The following is a 21,757-nucleotide window of genomic DNA, read 5'->3' on the forward strand; positions in this document are numbered from 1 at the left end:
TGGAGTTTGGTGGTAGGCTATTGAAAATAAACAAACAGAGAATGTGTGATGATTTGTTTAAAATTGTAATAACCAGCAATCCGGACTCCTACTAAACATTCAGACTCTACTGCTGTTGTCTGTGACGCTGCCATTAAGCAGTGCTGCTTGCTAGCATGACTTTCCACATGTCAACATTTTACACAATAGTGATCCCGCCTATCAGCCTCACGCCTTTCTGCCCTGATGCACACTCATGTGTAAGGTGACACGAAACCCTTGATCCTGAACCCAGCATCCTTGACAGGGGAGCAAACGGTTTTGAAAATTGAAAGAACTGGTGCTAAATTATTAAATACCACCCTAATCAAGCCCCCCTTACAACATGAACCTTCTCTCCTGTGTATGTGGACAAGTGCGGGCGTGTCATTTCAGTAATCCAGACCCAATGATAGACTATCATCATCTAGGTTGCTAACAAATAAAAATAAATAAATAATAATAACTAGAGGTTAAGCATTTCGACAGGTTGCCATCCAGTAGTTGCATTGTCAGTTGTAGACATCACTTTCCATAGGTGTTTGTTTTAAAAAAAAAAAAAAAAAAAAAAAAAAAAAAAAAAAATTGACATTAATAGCATGACTTTAAGGAGAGGTCAAAGGTCACGATTAATGTTATTTTTGAATAGCGCTCATAAGTGTTCCTATCTGTGTACCACAGTAACCATGACTACCTACACTCTAACGAGTATAAGCTAGTTTTGCATTTGACCTTAAGGAGAGATCAAAGGTCAAGGTCAACATTAAGTTGTTTTTTTTTGTTTGTTTTTTTTTTTTTTTTTTTTTAAATAGAGCATACATTAATGCCTCCACACTCTGTGAAGTTTTTGTTCAACGGTGTTCATTATGTGTAATGAACTAGAGCAATGCTGAAATGTGATTGGCCCATGGCAGCCATGTTTTTTTACTGTTGCAACTTTATTTGGTCAAACTTTAAAGAAACCCTACTTGGATCATGTATGAGTAGCAGCTTTGTAGAAGACATTTGTGTGTTAACCCTTTGCGGTCCATTTATTCAGCGCCGGTCAGGCGCATCAGATTCAATTTATATTCACACGCTCTGTTTGTTTTACACGTTTTTAAAAATAATTTTATTCAAAGTAAAACGTTTAACTCTTCATCAAAAAGACGTCAAGCACAGGTCTCCGGAGAAAGCCGAGAAAACCTTTCAATGGCCGAGAGATCGATAGGAACCGGAAAAAAAGGGGCGGATCTGACCAATACACATAGTCCCTTCACCACTGACACAACACGGACATAAACAAACAAGATAGCTGCTTCCTCATCCTGCTTTCAAAGAATATCACAGACATTTGCAGAGCTTTTTGAGATGTTATAGTAATAAAATAATGACTTGGGTCACATTATTGAGGAGTTTGGTGATAAAAAAGTGATCAGGAGATGATTTATCATTATGCATGACTATGAAGAGGTATGTGATAAATACAGCGAATAAGGGGAGGGGAGGGGCTGGAGATGCAGTACTGAGTGTCCTGTTGACATACAGAGCCTTTTAAACCTGTTCTACTGTGAATAAAATTACTTTTAAACAGTGCATGTAAAATAAACAGCGCGAAAATAAATTGGACCTGATGCGCCTGACAGGCGCTGAATAAATGGACCGCAAAGGGTTAAAGCCGTACATCTGAAAGCATGTTTCATTGCAGTAGATAACCGTATCCAGTCAAAGGATGGCACCAAATATTCACAGCATGTCTTAAAGTAGAACTAATACAAATGTAAATCTTTTCAGTAAAGTACACTTCAGAGATCTATTTTATAGGTTTTGAACTATTCAAGTTTATTGTGTCAGAGTTTACCATATTAAATCTTTCACCTTATCAGTGCAAGTGCATACCTTACACGCCTCTTACCTGATCATTTGCTTGCGCTCACTAGCAATTCAGTTCAAAGGCAGCTTGCCTATAATATGTGTAGACAGAGATACAATATACAATTCTACTACATGTATCTATAAATACCTGACAATTTCGCCTCCAGTTTCCTAATTTGATAATTTCTTCTGAGGAGCTGGGATGACAAATCATCTCTGGAACTGCTCCCATCAGAGGCCTAGACAAAGAAAGGGATTGGTTTTATCAGAAGCCGATTTGCATTAGTTTGTTCTTTTTCTTTGATGAGAATAAACATTCTTTAAAGACAGAGAGCTAGCAGTTGAGAACACTAGCAGTACACTTGTTTAAATAATCACAGGCAAGTTTTGTGAACAAGGACTAACACCACCTCTAGGGAGTAGTAGTACAATACACAATGTCGCTGTTGAAAAGACAATGAATTCAGTCACACCCTGCTACTGTAAGGTTGCATTGTCTTTTTCAGTTTCATTGAAGTAAAGAGGGGGATATATATTTTAGTTTCTAGCTTAAGAACTTATCCAGATTCACCAAAACAAAAAGGAATAACTACAAGAACTCCTATCTCTGAAGCCTATTTTTAAAATCCTTCATCACATCAGCACGTCATATAGATCTATGCAGAGAAACACTGCTGTATGACAAACACCGTATTTTAAATGTGTAATTTAAAATTACACATCAGCTGGTTTATTTATTTCCTGCGCAATGACCAGTTTGTACTCCCCACCGCACTCGCTGTTATATTTAGTTTGGAATCCCCCTGATACTGTGTTTTTTTTAAATACTGATAAAGGTTACCACTCAGAATAAGTCAATGACATTGTTTGAAAAGTGTTGTCTATTGTACAGTCCTAATAGGTTTCAAATCTATAATTAGGGCTTCTGATTTTCCGACTTCTCTACTCTCCTTTAAGAATTCAAGCGATACCTGTTAAGTCATTTGTGTATCTCAATCACAACTGAGAAATGTGTTAATAGTAAAACTGATTTAATTTACTTTTTTTCTGTGAAAAAAGTTGCAGTTAAAAGAAAGTGTGATAGAATTCTGTGTGAAACCCACTCTCAGGAATCATTTACAGAACACATTTAACTTCACTCCCTCCCAGCACACAATTACCTGTGCTACAGCAGCACCCAATTCGACCGTGTGTGTGGTTTTTTGGTAAATTACATTACTAATGCTAAGAAAGATTTTTTTTTTTTTTTTAAAGAAAAAACAGAGTACTTTCTCCTAAATTAGTCTAAATATGAAAAAAGAAAAACATTAACAAAACGTTTCGATGACATGTTGAGTAAATTCATGTAATTTCATGTAGAGTAAATGCATGTAATTTCATGTAGAGTAAATTCATGTAATTTCATGTAGAGTAAATGCATGTAATTTCATGTAGAGTAAATGCATGTAATTTCATGTAGAGTAAATGCATGTAATTTCATGTAGAGTAAATGCATGTAATTTCATGTAGAGTAAATGCATGTAATTTCATGTAGTAAATTCATGTAATTTCATGTAGAGTAAATTCATGTAATTTCATGTAGAGTAAATTCATGTAATTTCATGTAGAGTAAATTCATGTAATTTCATGTAGAGTAAATGCATGTAATTTCATGTAGAGTAAATGCATGTAATTTCATGTAGAGTAAATTCATGTAATTTCATGTAGAGTAAATTCATGTAATTTCATGTAGAGTAAATTCATGTAATTTCATGTAGAGTAAATGCATGTAATTTCATGTAGAGTAAATGCATGTAATTTCATGTAGAGTAAATGCATGTAATTTCATGTAGAGTAAATTCATGTAATTTCATGTAGAGTAAATGCATGTAATTTCATGTAGAGTAAATTCATGTAATTTCATGTAGAGTAAATGCATGTAATTTCATGTAGAGTAAATTCATGTAATTTCATGTAGAGTAAATGCATGTAATTTCATGTAGAGTAAATGCATGTAATTTCATGTAGAGTAAATTCATGTAATTTCATGTAGAGTAAATTCATGTAATTTCATGTAGAGTAAATTGTAATTTCATGTAGAGTAAATGCATGTAATTTCATGTAGAGTAAATGCATGTAATTTCATGTAGAGTAAATTCATGTAATTTCATGTAGAGTAAATGCATGTAATTTCATGTAGAGTAAATGCATGTAATTTCATGTAGAGTAAATTCATGTAATTTCATGTAGAGTAAATTCATGTAATTTCATGTAGAGTAAATTCATGTAATTTCATGTAGAGTAAATGCATGTAATTTCATGTTGAGTAAATTCATGTAATTTCATGTAGAGTAAATTCATGTAATTTCATGTAGAGTAAATGCATGTAATTTCATGTAGAGTAAATTCATGTAATTTCATGTAGAGTAAATTCATGTAATTTCATGTAGAGTAAATTCATGTAATTTCATGTAGAGTAAATTCATGTAATTTCATGTAGAGTAAATGCATGTAATTTCATGTAGAGTAAATTCATGTAATTTCATGTAGAGTAAATTCATGTAATTTCATGTAGAGTAAATGCATGTAATTTCATGTAGAGTAAATGCATGTAATTTCATGTGGAGTAAATGCATGTAATTTCATGTAGAGTAAATTCATGTAATTTCACATAGAGTGCACTTTGGTTCTTGTCCCTCCAGCCGACCAATGCAAGCGTTAATACATACAAAGTCATCTCCAGAGTCGGCTCCCACTGAAGCGATGGACTCCTTGCTGACAGATCTGGGAATGCGCCCTCCTGCCCCGGAGCGGGGAACAGTCGCTGCCTCTTCCGCTATCTTCTTCTTCAGCTTCGCAAACATTCCGAGTGTTAAACTAAGCCAGTTCAAAAGAGTCCAGCAGCAGTGTCACCTCAGCTTATCAACGCCTGAAGCCTGTCAGTCAGTTCACTGGATTAACTGAGGATTACAGAAAATAAAATTGAAAACCAGGTTTGGAAAAATCTTTATAAAAAAACTTCTTACTATATGAAGAACCACTGCTATTATCTTTATGTTTGTTCTGTATTCATACAGTCAAACCCTTTAAAAAAAAATGAATGAAAACATTGAAGATGTGTTGATACAATAAATATGCTTTCTTTACAACTTAGAATACATAACTTGATTACAATAGCATATGGATGTAATGTACTTTCTGTACAAGTTCATCACAATCTAATATAATGTTCTACTTTGATTTTCAAATGTGATATTAAGTAATGATTGTATAAACCCAGAGTGTAAGCTGCTACACTATTGGCTCAGCCCCAGTCTGAGGTAATCCAAAGTAAAGGCAGGAAGATACAAGAGCACAATGACACCGTCAACAGGATGTAATGCGCCGTGAACAGCACTGATTCCACCTGGCCAGCACGCTGCTCGCTCATAACCACAATGCCATTCTCACTACAGCACATTTTAAAACTGGTTATTATACCAGTACATAGTGGTTTAGAACAGGTGTCGTTAATTAGTGTCATCGTTTCATTTATTGAGCAAGAACAGAACGGCTGACCATAGAAAACAATGGGAGAGCAGTGTATGGTTGGTTGTTGTATAAACAATGGGAGAGCAGTGTCTGGTTGGTTGTTGTAAACAATGGGAGAGCAGTGTCTGGTTGGTTGTTGTAAACAATGGGAGAGCAGTGTCTGGTTGTTGTATAAACAATGGGAGAGCAGTGTCTGGTTGGTTGTTGTAAACAATGGGAGAGCAGTGTCTGGTTGGTTGTTGTAAACAATGGGAGAGCAGTGTCTGGTTGGTTGTTGTAAACAATGGGAGAGCAGTGTCTGGTTGGTTGTTGTAAACAATGGGAGAGCAGTGTCTGGTTGGTTGTTGTAAACAATGGGAGAGCAGTGTCTGGTTGGTTGTTGTAAACAATGGGAGAGCAGTGTCTGGTTGGTTGTTGTAAACAATGGGAGAGCAGTGTCTGGTTGGTTGTTGTATAAACAGTGGGATAGAGTACAGGTCAATGGGGTAGAGTACAGGTCAATGGGGTAGAGTACAGGTCAATGGGGTAGAGTACAGGTCAATGGGGTAGAGTACAGGTCAATGGGGTAGAGTACAGGTCAATGGGGTAGAGTATAGGTCAGTGGGATAGAGTATAGGTCACAGAGATAAACAGTGCCTTGTTGATTATTTGCAGCTGATGTGTAACCAAGGCTTCTTTTTTTGCTTTTATTTTACTGTGTATATACTGATAAAAGCTGCTGCTGCTTCCTGGTAACAGATCACTTCAGGATGCAGCACTTTTATTACAAACAGTTGCATATCCGGATTTAAAGTAAAAATGAAGAACCAAAATATCCTCAGCAGAATCAGAGAGGAACCAGTAAATATGTCAGCTTATATGGGGTAATACAACTGATTTTAAAACACAGGTTAAAATATTCATATTTTTGTAAACTAAAATCGCTTTTAAATGTTCAATACAGTCCTGTCTAAAACACATAATATTGTTTCTACGAACATCTATTCATCATCACTCAGCAACAGGGGCATTCTTCCAAAATAACCTGATGTGTACCTCAAGTGCTAGAAACTCACACCCGCCGTGCATCCAGTCCCGAGATTCAAGCTTCCCTGGTTTTATTACATTAATGAAATGACCATGTATCTAAAGTGATACTGATCACACTCATCAATGAATGAACAACTGAGTCAGTAGGATTACTAACCTGGGTTGTTAATGGAGCTATAAGCGTGGAACAATGTACTTAACATCACACTCTTGGCACCTGATCATTTAAATCATACACATATTGGTGAGGGATGTGTTAGTTTCAAGCCTTGCTTTTATTATGTATGATCATTCAACAGACTATAAGGTACACTTTCAAATGACAACCTGCTGTGCAGTGTGTTATATTTCATGGACAGGTAAAATACTATAGCTGACTTACTTACAACCTTGCCAGCTCAGTAACAGTATGATTACACCCATTGACACAAAGGTTTAGGGTTACCTGATCGCCGGCAATGACCGACCTTTGTTACAGACTTCGGAGCCTAACCAATCAAAGGTCTCCAATCAACCACCACCTGGAACCACCCTAAAGCTCCGGGGGCGGGTCTTGCATTAGTTCAAAGGGGCCTAAAAACAGCTGACCGGCTTCAACGTAAGCATCGCAGGCCCTATTAAACTCGTAGTATGAAGCAACCTGGAGCACTCGCTTAAAACAACACTGAATCTAACTACGCTACATAAACAATTTGAACCTGCTGTTTTTAAACGTTTAAAAAAAGCCTGAATGTAAAACATCGGTACAAATATTATTACCAATAGAGCATCCAAAAATGAAAAAAACTAAATGTTATTCGAACAAATACTGTATTCATTCAACAAATGTGCCTCTACCAGACCTTACTCCCTCAAAAACTGTTCTGTACGAAGTGCTGCGTGACAATACCAATTTGAGGAAGTGGTTAGCACAATGTTGACATTAGCAATATGATGCTGTACCATGCTTTCATATAAAATGACTATATTTACACACTGAAACGCTAAACAGTATTATTACAACACAAGGCTGCAGGAGCTACGGTTATGAATGAAGCCTTGCAGGCATCGTACCAGAGAACACTGAAAACGCAAGCAAACAACTAACCAATTAAACAACACATACATAAACTGACTGCAAACAAACAGCAGCACAATAAATAACTAAACTTATCTCGATCCAGCAGCACAATAAATAACTAAACTTATCTCGATCCAGCAGCACAATAAATAACTAAACTTATCTCGATCCAGCAGCACAATTGAGCGGAACAAGCTGTTCGGGTTTGACAGCGACTTACAGTGTATGACTGTGAACAGATCCCTTCTCCATCCCGACAGTGAAATCATATCTGGCAGTCGCCGTTCATTTCTCTCTGAACTAATTTAGAATTAGATATACATAGCTTTCATTTTTTATTTAAATCTGAGGTTTTATTTTCCAGACTCGGCTTCTTTCGCCTGCCTCTCAGGGTCGGTGTATGTGGCCGATGACGTCTCCCGAGCATCATGCGTAGCGTGCACGCTCATTGGCTACTGCGGAAGGATAGGGCGGGCAGTGTTGCGATTAGCCCCACCAACAGTCAATCATTAGAAGACGCGTGTTTAACTCTTTCGGTGTCAGTGTCTTTTTTATTTCGAAGTGCTTGATTTTAACTGACGTGGGAATTGCCGTAATGTGTTATATTAGAATATGGTGTCTTCTTAAAACTATATGGGGGTGATTATATATATATATATATATATATATATATATATATATTCTGAACCTCTAAATTTAAAGAGGAAGACACACTAGGGCTCATTAAACATAGTCTTTATATCAGTGTATGCTTTTATAATACATGGATAAGTACAATGATTGAGAGGTATGACACAGGCCCGGTTTTTTGGGAAGGAACCGCATTTTGATTGGTCCATGCTTGTCACATGAATATGTCGTCACACGAGTGGTGACGCTTGCAGGCGTTTTTAACACCGCGATCAGATAACTAACTTCCAGTTTCTGAACAGTTCTGGTTTTTAGATAACGTCCGAAATTCTGCATTTGCGAATTCAGCCCAGTTTTGTGCTTAGCTGACAGCTCAGTTTCTAAGTCATGCATGCACAGTTTACCTTAAACGGGATCCATCAATGTATACTGGTTTCTTAAACCCAGAAGGTCTGATAAACCCTACGCATGACTATATATCAAGAGAGATTAAATAAGCAAATGTGTTCCTTTTTTGGAATACTATGTTCCTTCTCAATTTCTTTTTAATATTAGCGTTTAATAAAGGAAAACGACTGCAGTAATTAATTTGCATGTATCTATTTCAGTGCAGTGTAGTTTCATAATAAGAAATAAGTAATACTTTTTTTTAACATTTGCATTTTATTTCTGTTCCTTCACAAAAATAATGTTTTCTGGGGAGAGTAAAAAATACATTAACTTTGCTTCATGTACGAAGGGTTACTCTTAAATGAATTCACAGTCCAGTTCATGTGCATACGTGACTTAGAAACTCGGCTGTCAGCTAAGCAGAATATCCCAAAAAATGGGCTGAATTCGAAAATGCAGAATTTGGGACGTTCTCTGAAAACCTAAGAGGCCCAGAATTTGGGACATTATCTGCCCTACAAGTGGTTCTGAGACGCATCCCATACTGGAACAGCATGCTGCCCTGGTGGGGTGGTTCTGAGACTCGTCTCATACTGGAACAGCATGCTGCCCTGGTGGGGTGGTTCTGAGACTCGTCTCATACTGGAACAGCATGCTGCCCTGGTGGGGTGGTTCTGAGACTCGTCCAATACTGGAACAGCATGCTGCCCTGGTGGGGTGGTTCTGAGACTCTGCCCATACTGGAACAGCATGCTGCCCTGGTGGGGTGGTTCTGAGACTCGTCCCATACTGGAACAGCATGCTGCCCTGGTGGGGTGGTTCTGAGACTCGTCCCATACTGGAACAGCATGCTGCCCTGGTGGGGTGGTTCTGAGACCGTCCCATACTGGAACAGCATGGCCCTGGTGGGGTGGTTCTGAGACTCGTCTCATACTGGAACAGCATGCTGCCCTGGTGGGGTGGTTCTGAGACGCGTCGAGACTCGTCCAATACTGGAATGCCCTGGTGGGGTGGTTCTGAGACTCGTCCAACTGGAACAGCATGCTGCCCTGGTGGGGTGGTTCTGAGACGCGTCCCATACTGGAACAGCATGCTGCCCTGGTGGGGTGGTTCTGAGACTCGTCCCATACTGGAACAGCATGCTGCCCTGGTGGGGTGGTTCTGAGACGCGTCCCATACTGGAACAGCATGCTGCCCTGGTGGGGTGGTTCTGAGACGCGTCTCATACTGGAACAGCATGCTGCCCTGGTGGGGTGGTTCTGAGACGCGTCTCATACTGGAACAGCATGTTGCCCTGGTGGGGTGGTTCTGAGACTCGTCTCCTACTGGAACAGCATGCTGCCCTGGTGGGGTGGTTCTGAGACTCGGAACAGCATGCTTTTTTAGTGGCTTCCCTTGTGTAGGTGTGCTCTGGGAGAGATCCTCAGCATAACAATCGCATCGTATCGGTATTTGTACCTTAACAAATCAATTCATAAATTCAAAACACTCCAAGTCCAGATTCAAGGGTAAGGCTACAAGAAACTAAGTCAAGCGGACAAATGTGTCGGCAAATGCCTGGATTACACTGAAACAACCTGCCTAAACATGGCTCTCATTTGTTCCTTGTAGTTTTACCACATAAACTAATCCCCAAAACACCAATTTATTTTAAATTAAAATCAAATGTAATACTAGAAATGACACCATTCACAAAACTTTAAGAAACGTTCGTTAAAAGAGTAAGTAGCGTTGTTCCGATAAATAGAGCGTTACATGACCCCACGTGTGGCATATCTGTTTAAATAGAGCGTTACACGTGCCCATGTGACGCATATCTGTTTAAACAGAGCGTTACACGTCCCAATGTATGGCATACATGTTTAAACAGTGTTACACGTGCCCACGTGTTGCTACAGCTGTTTAAATAACGTAACTGCAATTTTTCTTTTCATTGTTAACATCCTGACAACTTTTTACACTAAGTCTGTTTTAAAGCTCTTTTCAAAATGGCCGCTCTAGTGCACTGATAATGTCAGGATTATTGCCCATATTGTCAAACAGGTAACATAGCAACAACGATCCATGATGTGGTACAGAACAGAAAAGCCAGAGCTCTTACCTTTTTTTTGTTTGTTTGTTTTGTTGTTTTTTTGCTCTTCCTGCAGTGCTTTAGAGGACAGATCTTAACCCCCAGGGCACTAGAGCTGTTTTGAAAACAGCTTTGAAACTGATTTTAAAGTTATTAGTGTAAAAAATGTCAGGATGTTAACAATGAAAAGAACAAATGTCAGGTACGTTATTTATTCAGCTGTAGCAACACCAGGGGACAGGTAACGCTATGTGTAACGTTGTATTCTTTGATACCCCGCTACTTACAAAAGGACTATTTGCTTAAAACTCATTTTCACTAATAAAATCAAGTTTGTAGTTCCTGAAACCTTTCTCAGCTGTTGTAGTTTTCACAGAACTTAAGTAAAAGCATTCCTAAACAGTCCTTCAACGTCTTGAGAACAGGGCCAGTGGTTCTGGGTTTATCAATATCTTCACATCAGCTTAAATGAACCCTCAAGTTCAAGTTGCTTGTTGCTAATGAAACCATTCTATAAATGTACTGCTGCTTACTTCCAATTACAAATTTCACATTACTGGAAACAAATAGACACTTGATAAAAAAAAAAAACACAAAACAAAACTATTTTTTACCAAACTAAAATGAAATCTGCAGATACAGCAACCATTAAACAATGTGTATATATATATATATATATATATATATATATATATATATATATATATATATATATATATATATATATATATATATAAAATCAAGGTTTTTACAATGCATATTAATAAATGCAAGACACTGGTATGACAGACTAAGGTTTGTTCACGCAATAGATGTGTACTGACTCATGCTTTGAGTTACACGAGCTCAAAAAAATGTGCTCTCAAAGAAACGGATGATTCGGAAACAAAGAATTTCTTTATTTAGGTTCTTCATTACGACAGAATTTTATAATCCAATATTCAACTACACAGTAAAAACTAAACATACTTTTATTTGAGTCACTAAAACAATACAAATACTTATTTTGGTTTATCGCATATCCTTTAACATAATAACCTACAAACAAAAATAGTTTGCAACCATGAACATTCAGGCAGTAAGTAAGAAATTAGAAAGTCCACAGCACATGCTCATTCCTAGTCGAGCCCCTGTGTTCTACCTCGTATTCACGTGGCGTTTGTTTCAGTGTAATTTTATTATTCCCTAAGTGTAGACCTCAACAGAATTGTATACTAGTGACACCTACTGGACAAAACAAGAGTACACTCTGACAAAAAAATAAGCAACAAAGCCAAATGCATTTCCAGTGCAAGATTACTAAACATGACCCCCCCACCCCCCCGTGTATTAATATAACAAAGTTCTGTAACAAGTTAAGTTCAGATGACCCTATTTTAATGTTAAACAGTGGCTGATCTAATAATGTATACAAACTAGATTGTTCCTCACTTCACTGGCTTATCCCTGCTGATACAAGATTATCAAATCAACCACACTATGTGTCTTCTTGTTCAGACCACTATGTATGTGTTAGTCACCCATAGTTCAAGCAGGATAAAGATCCACAGCAGACAACTGTAAAAAATACATTGTAAACAACCTTTCAATCAAAAGAAATATATTTTGTTGACTATGTGAAGTTTTTCACCCAAAATAATTCTACGGTTAACCTTGGAAAATGGTTTGAGTTGCAGCAAATCGTTTGATGAGATGACACTTCTGGTGAATCCAGACGCATTGGAATGTCAGGTTAAAAACTCGTTCTGGTCTATTTTGTTTTAGCAGACAGATACAAGTTGCTCCATACTCCAACATAATCACTTATACTTTCTTATACTAAGTCAAGGTAAACATTTCAGATAACTGTTTCATCGGTTTTATAATAAGAACAAAGTTGATAAAACAAATCACAGATGCTATAATGCTGGCATTACAAGTCAAAAGCTTGATGGAGGGGGATTCAATCAAACCGTGTATTATTTCATTGTTCTATGATGGCATTCAATCACAACAGAGGCACAATATACATGTATTTTAAATTAAGGGCTACAGGCAACACACATTTGGACTCTTTTTCTAACTGGAATGCTTGGGTGCTTTTCTCTTATAAATGGATTGTTCATTAAATACAGCCATAAAACACGGATATAGCTCAAAGAAATGTAGTATTTTTGATTGAATCTATAGGCATTTATTTGTTTTGTGATGGCGATGTGTGATAAAAGGTGACTAGTCCTCTGTCCAGGTAGAAATGACCATTACTGGTCTATTTATCACATTTGTTCACCAATACCAAAGCAAACTTTTGTCAAACTTTAGTATCAACACAAAAGGCAGTAACAGAACCCTTATAAAAGTTTGCCACAGTCATTTTTTAGTTTTCCCCATGGCGATACAATGTATTTAGCATAGTTTACCATGTTGTTACATTATCTTTACAATGCTCAGCTATGCTTTACAATGCTTACCTGTGCTTCACCTTGTTTTCACTGTGCTTTACTACACTGCTATGCTTTTACTATGGGAAACTTTTAGAAGGGGAAACTGAATTGATCATCCCTTTTTGAGCTCACAGAAGTAAAAAGCACATGCTGTCAATGTGCAGTAAAGTGCAAATAAATAGCTTAACAAACAATATTATATTTCCTAAGAAGAAAAAACCCTCTGCCACGTTGTTTCTGGAATGTATAGACAGATCTACTTGAGACTGCTCTCTCTGGTTAACATGGAACAGTATCCATAGGACATTTCTTGGGAAGCATTTTATATAACATTTTCAACATTAACAATCCAAACATACGACAAGTAAATGAAGTTGCATATCACTTACATTTTTTAAATTCTATCTCAATACAGATTTTCACCACACGGAACACAGACAATCCAATCAGTACAATTTACATCAAACACTATTCACAAACATGCTGAACGCATGAACTCAACAAAGCGCCACGTTTGTGGTGCTCAACCACAGATGGAGGTTTTATTGCATGGAATAGGGTGGAAACCATTTAGTACAAAGTTTTGAGGGTGTTGGCATGGGACTACAAATGATCCAGATCTGTGAATGAAAGAAGGATACAGAGGTACAACATGAGATTTGCATTGGGGATGACTGCATTGGAAGAATAGTCCTATTACTGAAGAACAGTAGGTCTGAATGATGGTCTATCAAAAGGACTATTTGATATACTGCCCCAGGTTGAATTGTTCATGCAGACACTTATCACTGCACAGACAGCAAAATCAGAGGTAAGGAATAATTACAAAGACAAGTAGATTGGAACAAATGCACATTGCAAGCCACGCATATCTGTAGAAAACAGTACTTAATGTACACATGCAGAACTAAACCTGGAAACCTGGCTTGCATCATTCAAAACAAGGGCCTTTTTCCGCTAGCTAACAGAAAAATCCAGTTTCAGTTTTGGATTTCAAACTGAAGCATCAGGTGCCTTTGAAATATGTAAATGTGTTAAAACAGGCAGTCGTGTTCTTTAAAAAGCCCTCAGAGTTATGACATCACTAATAGACATAGCTGCACCGTGTTTAGATACACTTTAAAAATATTACTCCAGTGACCTCTAAAAAGTAGAAAGGAGACACACGAATATATCAGACATAACGTAGGAAACCAGACGTTTCAAAAATCTGTAGCTTATAAAACAATAGGTCTTGAAACTAAGCAAGTGTGTTCACTAGTAATTGTCAAGGGTGTTGTCGTAGAAGAGATTCTGAACGTCCAGAACAGAAGCCAGCTCCAGGACGTGCTTTTGAACCATGGGGTTCTCGACAGTCTCTTCTTTTGGAAGCTGTGGATAGGTTTCAGGGTAATTCCTTGTCTCCTGAAACAAAATAAAGAACTTGGTGTCAGTGCAAGGATTTGAAGGTGCGTCTGTATTTAAAGCAATTGTAGCTAACAAAATAATTGCAAACATTTCCCACGCCATGCACATCCATTCACTAAAACAAGGTCTCAGATGTCGTTTTAACAGAAACTATGTTTCAGCAAACATGTATTTTCCTTTCAAATCAGCTGGCAGTACATCAAGTTAAAGAAAGCTTTGTTTGGAGAGTGATATTGTCTACGCCCCTTCAGGTCTTCTTTCCTGTCAGTAACCAATCAGCTGCTCCCCAAATGGATGCTTTGGCCAGTAAGATACTTTGACACTGCTGGGGTGAAATGACCTAGAAAGTAAAGCTGTAACCGATTTCCTGGAAAGCACGGCAAGCAAGCTGAGGACTTCTGTTTCCCTACTGTAACAGCAGACAACGTGTTTTAAAATTTAAATACACGCTTGCCTTCCCATGTGTTTTTCTTGTGAATCTACAGGGAATATTTTGTGAATCACAGTTCATATTTTTTGCCAACACATTTGTTAAGAATTACTGTAAAATGTAATCTGCAACATTCATGGCCCAGAAGTGTAGCTAGTTACCCTGAAAACCTTGTGCAGTCTCATAGTTGCTGAACAAAAGACAAACCGGACCAACAGTAACCGAAGAAATTCATCCCCAAAGAATTGGAGAAAAGCTTGATCTGAAAAAAAGAAAAGGAATGTTTGATTAAAAGACCAGATAACAAATACCTGTACTGTATGCACAATACACAAGCATGAGGCTGAATTCTCATGGTTATTTTACTGTCAGAGGCCAGTCCATTTGAAGTAGCATTGCCTGCAGGGCGAGTCATACAGTCAGTGGAGTGCAGCTTCCTGACTCTACAGATTTCTTCATCTTCGCTGGTAATTCCACAGACAGCGTTGCTCTGGCTCTCCCGCAGGTAAGGGAGGCAAAACCAGTAACAGCTACACATATCTCTGGGGAATGTAAGCAACTTTGGGGAATGTAAACAGATAGCTAAACAATGGAATAAAGTAGTACATTATACTGTAGTTGACCATAAAATTTAACATGATTGTGAGACCCTGTAATCTTAAAACTAAACCAAAGAATTCAATTTGAATTAATATACTGCTTCCCTTATAGCGGCTTTTAGAAAGTATGTTTCATATCGTAATATTAGTGTACCTTTACACCCCTACATACATGGTGGTAAAGTGTGGTTTAACATTATTGCATGGTGATTATAAATGAGCCCATTTTAGGTGCATTTCTTGCATTCTAGAATGTTTTATTAAACACTCAATAGTATAGAAATCTTAAAAGAAAGATTAGATTCACATACTTCTATCACTGGGTGATGTGGACTCCACCCCATGGTTTGTAGTGGTTCCATGCGTGTGTGTGCTACTAATCCACAAATGGGGCATTAAGCAGAACTGGTAGAGGAGACCCTTAACCTGTGATTTACTGACACGTTCCATTGAGCCTCTATTGTGATTGCTAAGCTCATTGTTATTGTGATTGGTAAATTCATTTGACGTAGCATTACATTACTAGTACTTAATCTGGTAAAGTGTGGCTATATTCCTGTTTGAATTGGCTCAGACTAGCGCAGGTACTGTGCTAATTGCTGTTGGATCTGTAAATTGGTGTTTTTCGATGACCTCAATTACTGGACAGAAACCAGTCAGGTTGAAGGGAGTCAACAATTGTTTACAAAGGCATATAAATCAAACATTGTTAAGTTTTGTGAGTCTTTTCATCTCTTTCGAATTGACTCCATGGATATCTGTGCTTTCTGATACAAACGTATGCACTGAGTTGTACTGAGGCCATGTCTGAAGTCAGTTTGGATATCGTGCTTATATGATTGTATTGGAGGTATACCTTTCTTGTAGATTAAGTGTTTTTGAATCAAAAACCATTTGTCAGCTTAACTTTTTCACTATAGTGGACTGTACATTTAAATCCTGGGTAATAATTATTTTACTGCTGTTAAGCTTTCTGATGTATTGTGCTCATTACCACTCTCTGAGTCCTTCTCAGTAGATGAGTTTGTTAATACCTACAACACCACCTTGACTGCTATCTTAGATACTGTAGTGGAGTGTCTTTTAAAAAAAGCTCACCGTGGTTCAGCGATACAACTCGTAAGATGAAATAGGAGGGTGGCAAACCAGAACGGAGATGACGGGACTCTAAACTACACGTTCAGTACATCTCATGGAAGGGCCGCCTGGTTAATAAAGGAAAGCTCTGGCATTGCCTAGATCATCATATTATTCTAATTTAATTGAAACAAATAAAAATAATCCTAGATTTATTTTTGCTACCCTAGATAAATTAATTAATCCTTCCCATAATAGTCCTACCCTTGAAATTGGCTCCTCTCTTAGCTGCAATGAGGCTTTCCATTAGTATTAATTCTTCTTGATCCAAGTGCTGCCTTTGATACTGTAGACCATTCCATCCTACTGAATCGTCTTGAAAGCAGAGTAGGACTGTCTGCCTTTGTCCTATCCTGGTTCAAATCTTATCTTTCTGATAGGTTTCAGTTTGTCTCTACTGGAGAGGCAAAATCTGCATTATTGGAAGTTGTCTGCGGTGTTCCACAGGGCTCCACTCTAGGTCCCTTGCTGTTTTCATTAGATATGCTACTGTTAGGTGACATTATCCACAGACACGGAGTGAATTTCCACTGCTATGCTGATGACACCCAGCTGTATTTGTCCCTAAAGCCTGGAGTTTCTTCTGCCTGGGTGTTATTAGTTACTTGCCTTACAGACAGCAAGCATTGGACGTCACAGAATTTTCTAATGTTTCATTCAGACACAAAGGAGGTTATGCTAGTGGGATCACAGAACCAACAGAGTAAACGTGGGATTACATGAGATCGACTCTCTCTCATCAAAACTTAAACTAGAAATTACGTTTGGAGGTCATCTTTGATCCTGATCTCTCATTTGAGACTCATATTAGGGAAATTACTAAAGTATCTTTTTACCATTTGAGAAATACAGCTTGTTCAGAATACCGTCACTAGAATTCTGACTAATACTAACAGCAAAATCTTAAAATCAATACTGTACTGCTCCCTGTCCAGTACAGTACTGATTTTAAGATTTTGCTGTTAACTTACAAGGACTTGAATGGATAAGCACCTAGTTATTTGCAGGAGTTACTGACCCCATATCTTCCAAACCACACTCTGAGATCACAGGATGTGGGGCTGCTGGTTATTCCTCGAGTCAACAAAAGCAACACAGGAAGAGAGAGGACTTTTTCTTGTAGAGATCCTGAATTATGGAATGCCCTGCCTTCGTTTGTCATGGAAGCTGGGACCGTTTATAGTTTAAGTAAAGACTAAAAACGCACTTTTATAAAACGGCTTTCTTATCTTCATGGGTTTTATCGTAACTTTAAAATTGCTGCTTTTCTATTATGTGTATGCTGCTATTTCAATCTGTTATTTAAATGGTCTGACGTGGCAGTTGTATGTGTGATATGCTATACAAATGTATTGTGGTTCGTTCTTTTCTGCTATGTACTGTGCAGTGGTTTGCAAGATTTTAGTATAAAAAGCGCTATATAAATACAATAAATAAATTAACCTTACCGAGGTGCGAGTAGGGCTAGTTAGGCAAGGACAAATAAAAAGACGTCCCATTTGTGGATAATCAGCACACACACAATGCTCATACTGGAGTATCAGAGCCCGATATCTTTACCTATGGAGCGGGAGTGCGAGATCAGCTGGCCCAGGTCACGGTTCATCTTCCTCAGGAACTCCTGGCACTTGTCCCACAATCCACTGCGCATGCTGGACAGCCCACAGACATAAAGGAATGCCATAAGGGGGTTGTAGAGGAAGAGCGTGAAGAGGCTTCCTCGCTGGGACTGATCTGAGAAACGCAGCAAAACAAACCAGTGACACACCACAAGCATCGCCACAAACACTTCTTTAATCGGGACCAGGAAATCTTGTTTCGTTAACAAATATTTCTTCCCCATATCATCATTCCCCATTATCATCGTCGAGATATAATCGGAATGTTTTAAAAATACCCACTGTAGTAAGAAAACAGAGCTTCAGGATGCTGAGTGAGTGTATTTTCAAAATAGTGTTTCATTAACTTCTATTTGTTGTAAGGACAAATACTGTTCATTTTCAAAAGAGGAACCAAGTACTGTAAATTAAAATTCTGAGAGCTTAGTCCTGCTACTAAGAGTTTTCTAAATTTGTACACTATTACAATAATAACATAGACAAGCATGTTTTTAATGAAACATTATATATGCTTCTTGCTTTTAAATAATAAAGTGTTCTCAATGCATTGACTATTAGCCGTCTGATTTGTATACATGATTTTTAAACGTATTAGCTGTCCATTTTCACACGGGCACTTTAGAGAGGTGTGAGTGTGCACTGAAGGAAACTTGCCCCTTGTTTTGCTCACGCTTAACAATGCATCTTTGAGTGCTACTGACTACAGGACTAACTAATCCACCTAATCCAAACAAAGCCACATAAAAAAGAGAGAACTTTATTGACATGCATGCAAAGATGTGCTTTACATGTGTGCAGATCAAAGAACTGCACTGCAGAGCCAACTCCAGTTTTAGAGTGTCGATACTGAACATAAACGACGCTGCATCAAATCCGGAGTTAGTGCCTAGTGTGAACAGAATACACAGTAACAGTGTAAGAGCAGACAAATGTTTTCGATAGTGTCTTCATAAGCAGTGGCTATAACATGTGTCCACTTGACTTAGTTTTACTTTATATACTGATGCACAAAAGAAACGCAACACTACGGTCTAATGGATTTAATCAAATATTTTAAACACAGATCTCAAACAAAATCACAGAAAATGTGACCAAAAAAAATCAGTATGAAACGTGACACTGTAAAAATGAAAACATTACAAAGTTAGTAGCGGGTATGATCTCCCTGAGCATTAACACAATCCTGGCTGTGTTGACACACAGACCTGATCAGCCTCTGGACAGACTGCTGTGGGATGTTCCGCCGCTCTTCTTGTGCTGCTGCAGCGAGCTGGCGAAGGCTGGCTGGTCTCCTGTAGATGGCTCTGGCAATTTGTTCTCACAGATGTTCTATTGGACTCAGGTTAGGAGAAAAAGCTGTCCACAGCAATACCTCAAAATTGTTTTCTTGAAGTCGTGCAATTGTGATCCTAGCACTGTGTGGTCTTGCACTGTCCTGCTGGAAAATCATCACATCCTGATTTGGCTTGCAGGAATGGGAAAACTGTTGCCTCAAGGACTTCGTCAATGTATCGCTGAGCAATAAAGTTGCCCTCAATCTGTACCAAGGGCGTTCTTGTGTTAAGGAGATTCCTCCCCACACTTCCACTGGTTGGCTTGAACAATGCAACAGTCAGTATAACGCTCACCACAATGTGGTGGGCCGGTGTGGTGACCCTCTGTCTTCCTGGATGTGGCCTGTTCCTCACAGAGCTGGTTTCTCTGGACTAGTCTGCTGATTGTTGAAGCAGAACATCTCATTCTCCAGGCAACATCTCTCACAGACAGATCGCCTTCAATCATGCCGATAGCAACCAGGCGATCTTCATCACTCAAGCGGGGCGCGGTCGTATCTTTCGCTGCTCTTGTGTTAATCAAAATCATGTCTTTTCGAATGGCTATTTATACAGATTCTTAATCAACTCATTTTGGCAATTTTAACTCAAAATACCAAACACTGAGCACCTGGCGTTTTTATGAACTCACATGACTTGAGCTCAGTATTTTGTTATTCCAGGGAACAATACTACTGAAACAAACAACAAACCTATCTGCTCACTATTTAAAATGTAAATAACATTATGTATGTGCCCAATGAGCTATTGACGTAAAAAATGGTCATTGTGCATTAGTATATACTGACTGAGTGTTTCGAAGTTATACATTGTATTGTTAATATTACTTCTATTAACACTATGGCAACCTTGTTTACTGAAACCCCATGGATATCTCTGCAATCAGGCGGTTAGTAATAATCACATACCTTGCATGTTCTTAGGATAGACTGTGGGAGAAAGTAGGCAAACTACGGGCTGTCCGAATAAGTTTGTGAAATTCTAGAAAAGAAAATAGCAAAACCATTAGAAGATAAATTTTCTTTATTCAAACAAGATGCCTTTTAAATCATGTAAGCATCCACTGTTGGGTTTAATACCAGGAACAAACACCATCAGCACACAAAACCCACAAAGAAAACTGACCGATTCCCTAAAAAAAAGTCAAATTACAGTACTGCCTTTCCTGTTGGTAACCAACCAGCTTCTTACCCGTAATGACTGACATTCTTTGTAGCTATTAAGATTCTTGACACTGAAGACACAGACCTATGAAATGCAAGTGTAACAGATTTTCTGGCGGGTAAGATGTGAAAACTGAGAATATTCTTTTACCTAGTGTAGCGTTTTAAAAAGAAAATACATTAGTACTATGTACTGTACGGTACAGTGCTTTGCGATACTTTTGTATAAAAAGCGCTATACTCTTCTTCACACAGAGTGCTGATTGGATGGAATGGGCTGCCTACTCATGTTGAAGGAGACACTTCTTCACAGAGAGTGGTGAGGGGATGGAATGGGTTTCGAACCAAATTGACAAAGTTTTGAAATCAATCAGCTAACAGGAACTAGACAAGCACTGATTGGCCGAATGGCCTCCTCTTGTACATACATTGTTCTTAATACAAACCTAGCTTGTAGCTCTTGAATGATTTTACAAAACCCCCTGATAAACACAGCAGTGATTCTACTGTGTATTTGGTAGCATTAGGTGCAATACATGCTGTTCTCCACTAGAGGGTACCCTAATTCAAACCATCTGAAGCAGGGTCCTACAGTAAAAGCTTCCTGACTGCATTTTTATAGATAAATGATGCTATTGTATATGAGCATCAATTTAAGCGCCAGTCTTTTTAAGAGGTAAACGCAGGCCAGGTGTAACGGGTTTGGCCAGGTGGCAGTGATTACAACGCTGGTCGTGCTTGTGCAGCATACAGTACAACAGAATGACCCGAGCACTTTACATTTCATACCAGTGCTTTGATACTCCTTCCAGTGGTGCCGTTAGATGTATTTTCTTAAATTCGTCAAACCTGTGCTTTTTCAACTGAACAGTGACAAACATTGCAATGGAAAATGCTTTTCTCTTTGCCTGAGTGAATGAATTCAAACTCATAGATAGGCGCACTGTATTTTACTGGAAACATTTGCTTTAGTGACCTTTGACACGGCCTGCATCACAAGAACCTGCCTCATTTTCTGCCTTGCTGAAAAGTTATAAAATTTTAGAGTGGTGTTACAGACACCTGGAGCTACTTTTTAGACTG

At 38.3% G+C, this 21,757-nt stretch overlaps 2 protein-coding genes across 4 annotated transcripts in view; both read right to left on the reverse strand.

Moving 5' to 3' along the window:
- Nucleotides 1-7,884, reverse strand: part of LOC121303628 (golgin subfamily A member 1-like) — a 45,985-nt gene extending 38,101 nt beyond the window's left edge. Inside the window, exons 1-3 of the mRNA XM_041234430.1 lie at nt 7,692-7,884; nt 4,581-4,811; nt 2,021-2,111 (exon numbers count right to left, since the gene is read on the reverse strand). Coding sequence (XP_041090364.1) covers nt 2,021-2,111; nt 4,581-4,715 — 226 coding nt within the window. The 5' untranslated portion in view covers nt 4,716-4,811; nt 7,692-7,884. The remainder of the gene's footprint in view (nt 1-2,020; nt 2,112-4,580; nt 4,812-7,691) is intronic.
- Nucleotides 7,885-13,291: 5,407 nt separating this feature from the next.
- The window catches only part of LOC121303627 (protein SCAI), a 49,948-nt gene continuing 41,482 nt past the window's right edge, over nt 13,292-21,757 (reverse strand). For 2 of the 3 annotated variants that reach the window (XM_041234428.1, XM_041234427.1), the window contains exons 15-18: nt 20,420-20,492; nt 18,119-18,292; nt 14,984-15,084; nt 13,292-14,389 (exon numbers count right to left, since the gene is read on the reverse strand). In XM_041234428.1, the coding sequence (XP_041090362.1) occupies nt 14,243-14,389; nt 14,984-15,084; nt 18,119-18,292; nt 20,420-20,492 (495 nt within the window). In that variant the 3' untranslated portion in view covers nt 13,292-14,242. The remainder of the gene's footprint in view (nt 14,390-14,983; nt 15,085-18,118; nt 18,293-20,419; nt 20,493-21,757) is intronic. The other variant, XM_041234429.1, reaches the window with a different exon arrangement.

The sequence above is a fragment of the Polyodon spathula genome, chromosome 34, assembly GCF_017654505.1.
Source record: "Polyodon spathula isolate WHYD16114869_AA chromosome 34, ASM1765450v1, whole genome shotgun sequence".
In the NCBI taxonomy this organism is placed as follows: domain Eukaryota; kingdom Metazoa; phylum Chordata; class Actinopteri; order Acipenseriformes; family Polyodontidae; genus Polyodon; species Polyodon spathula.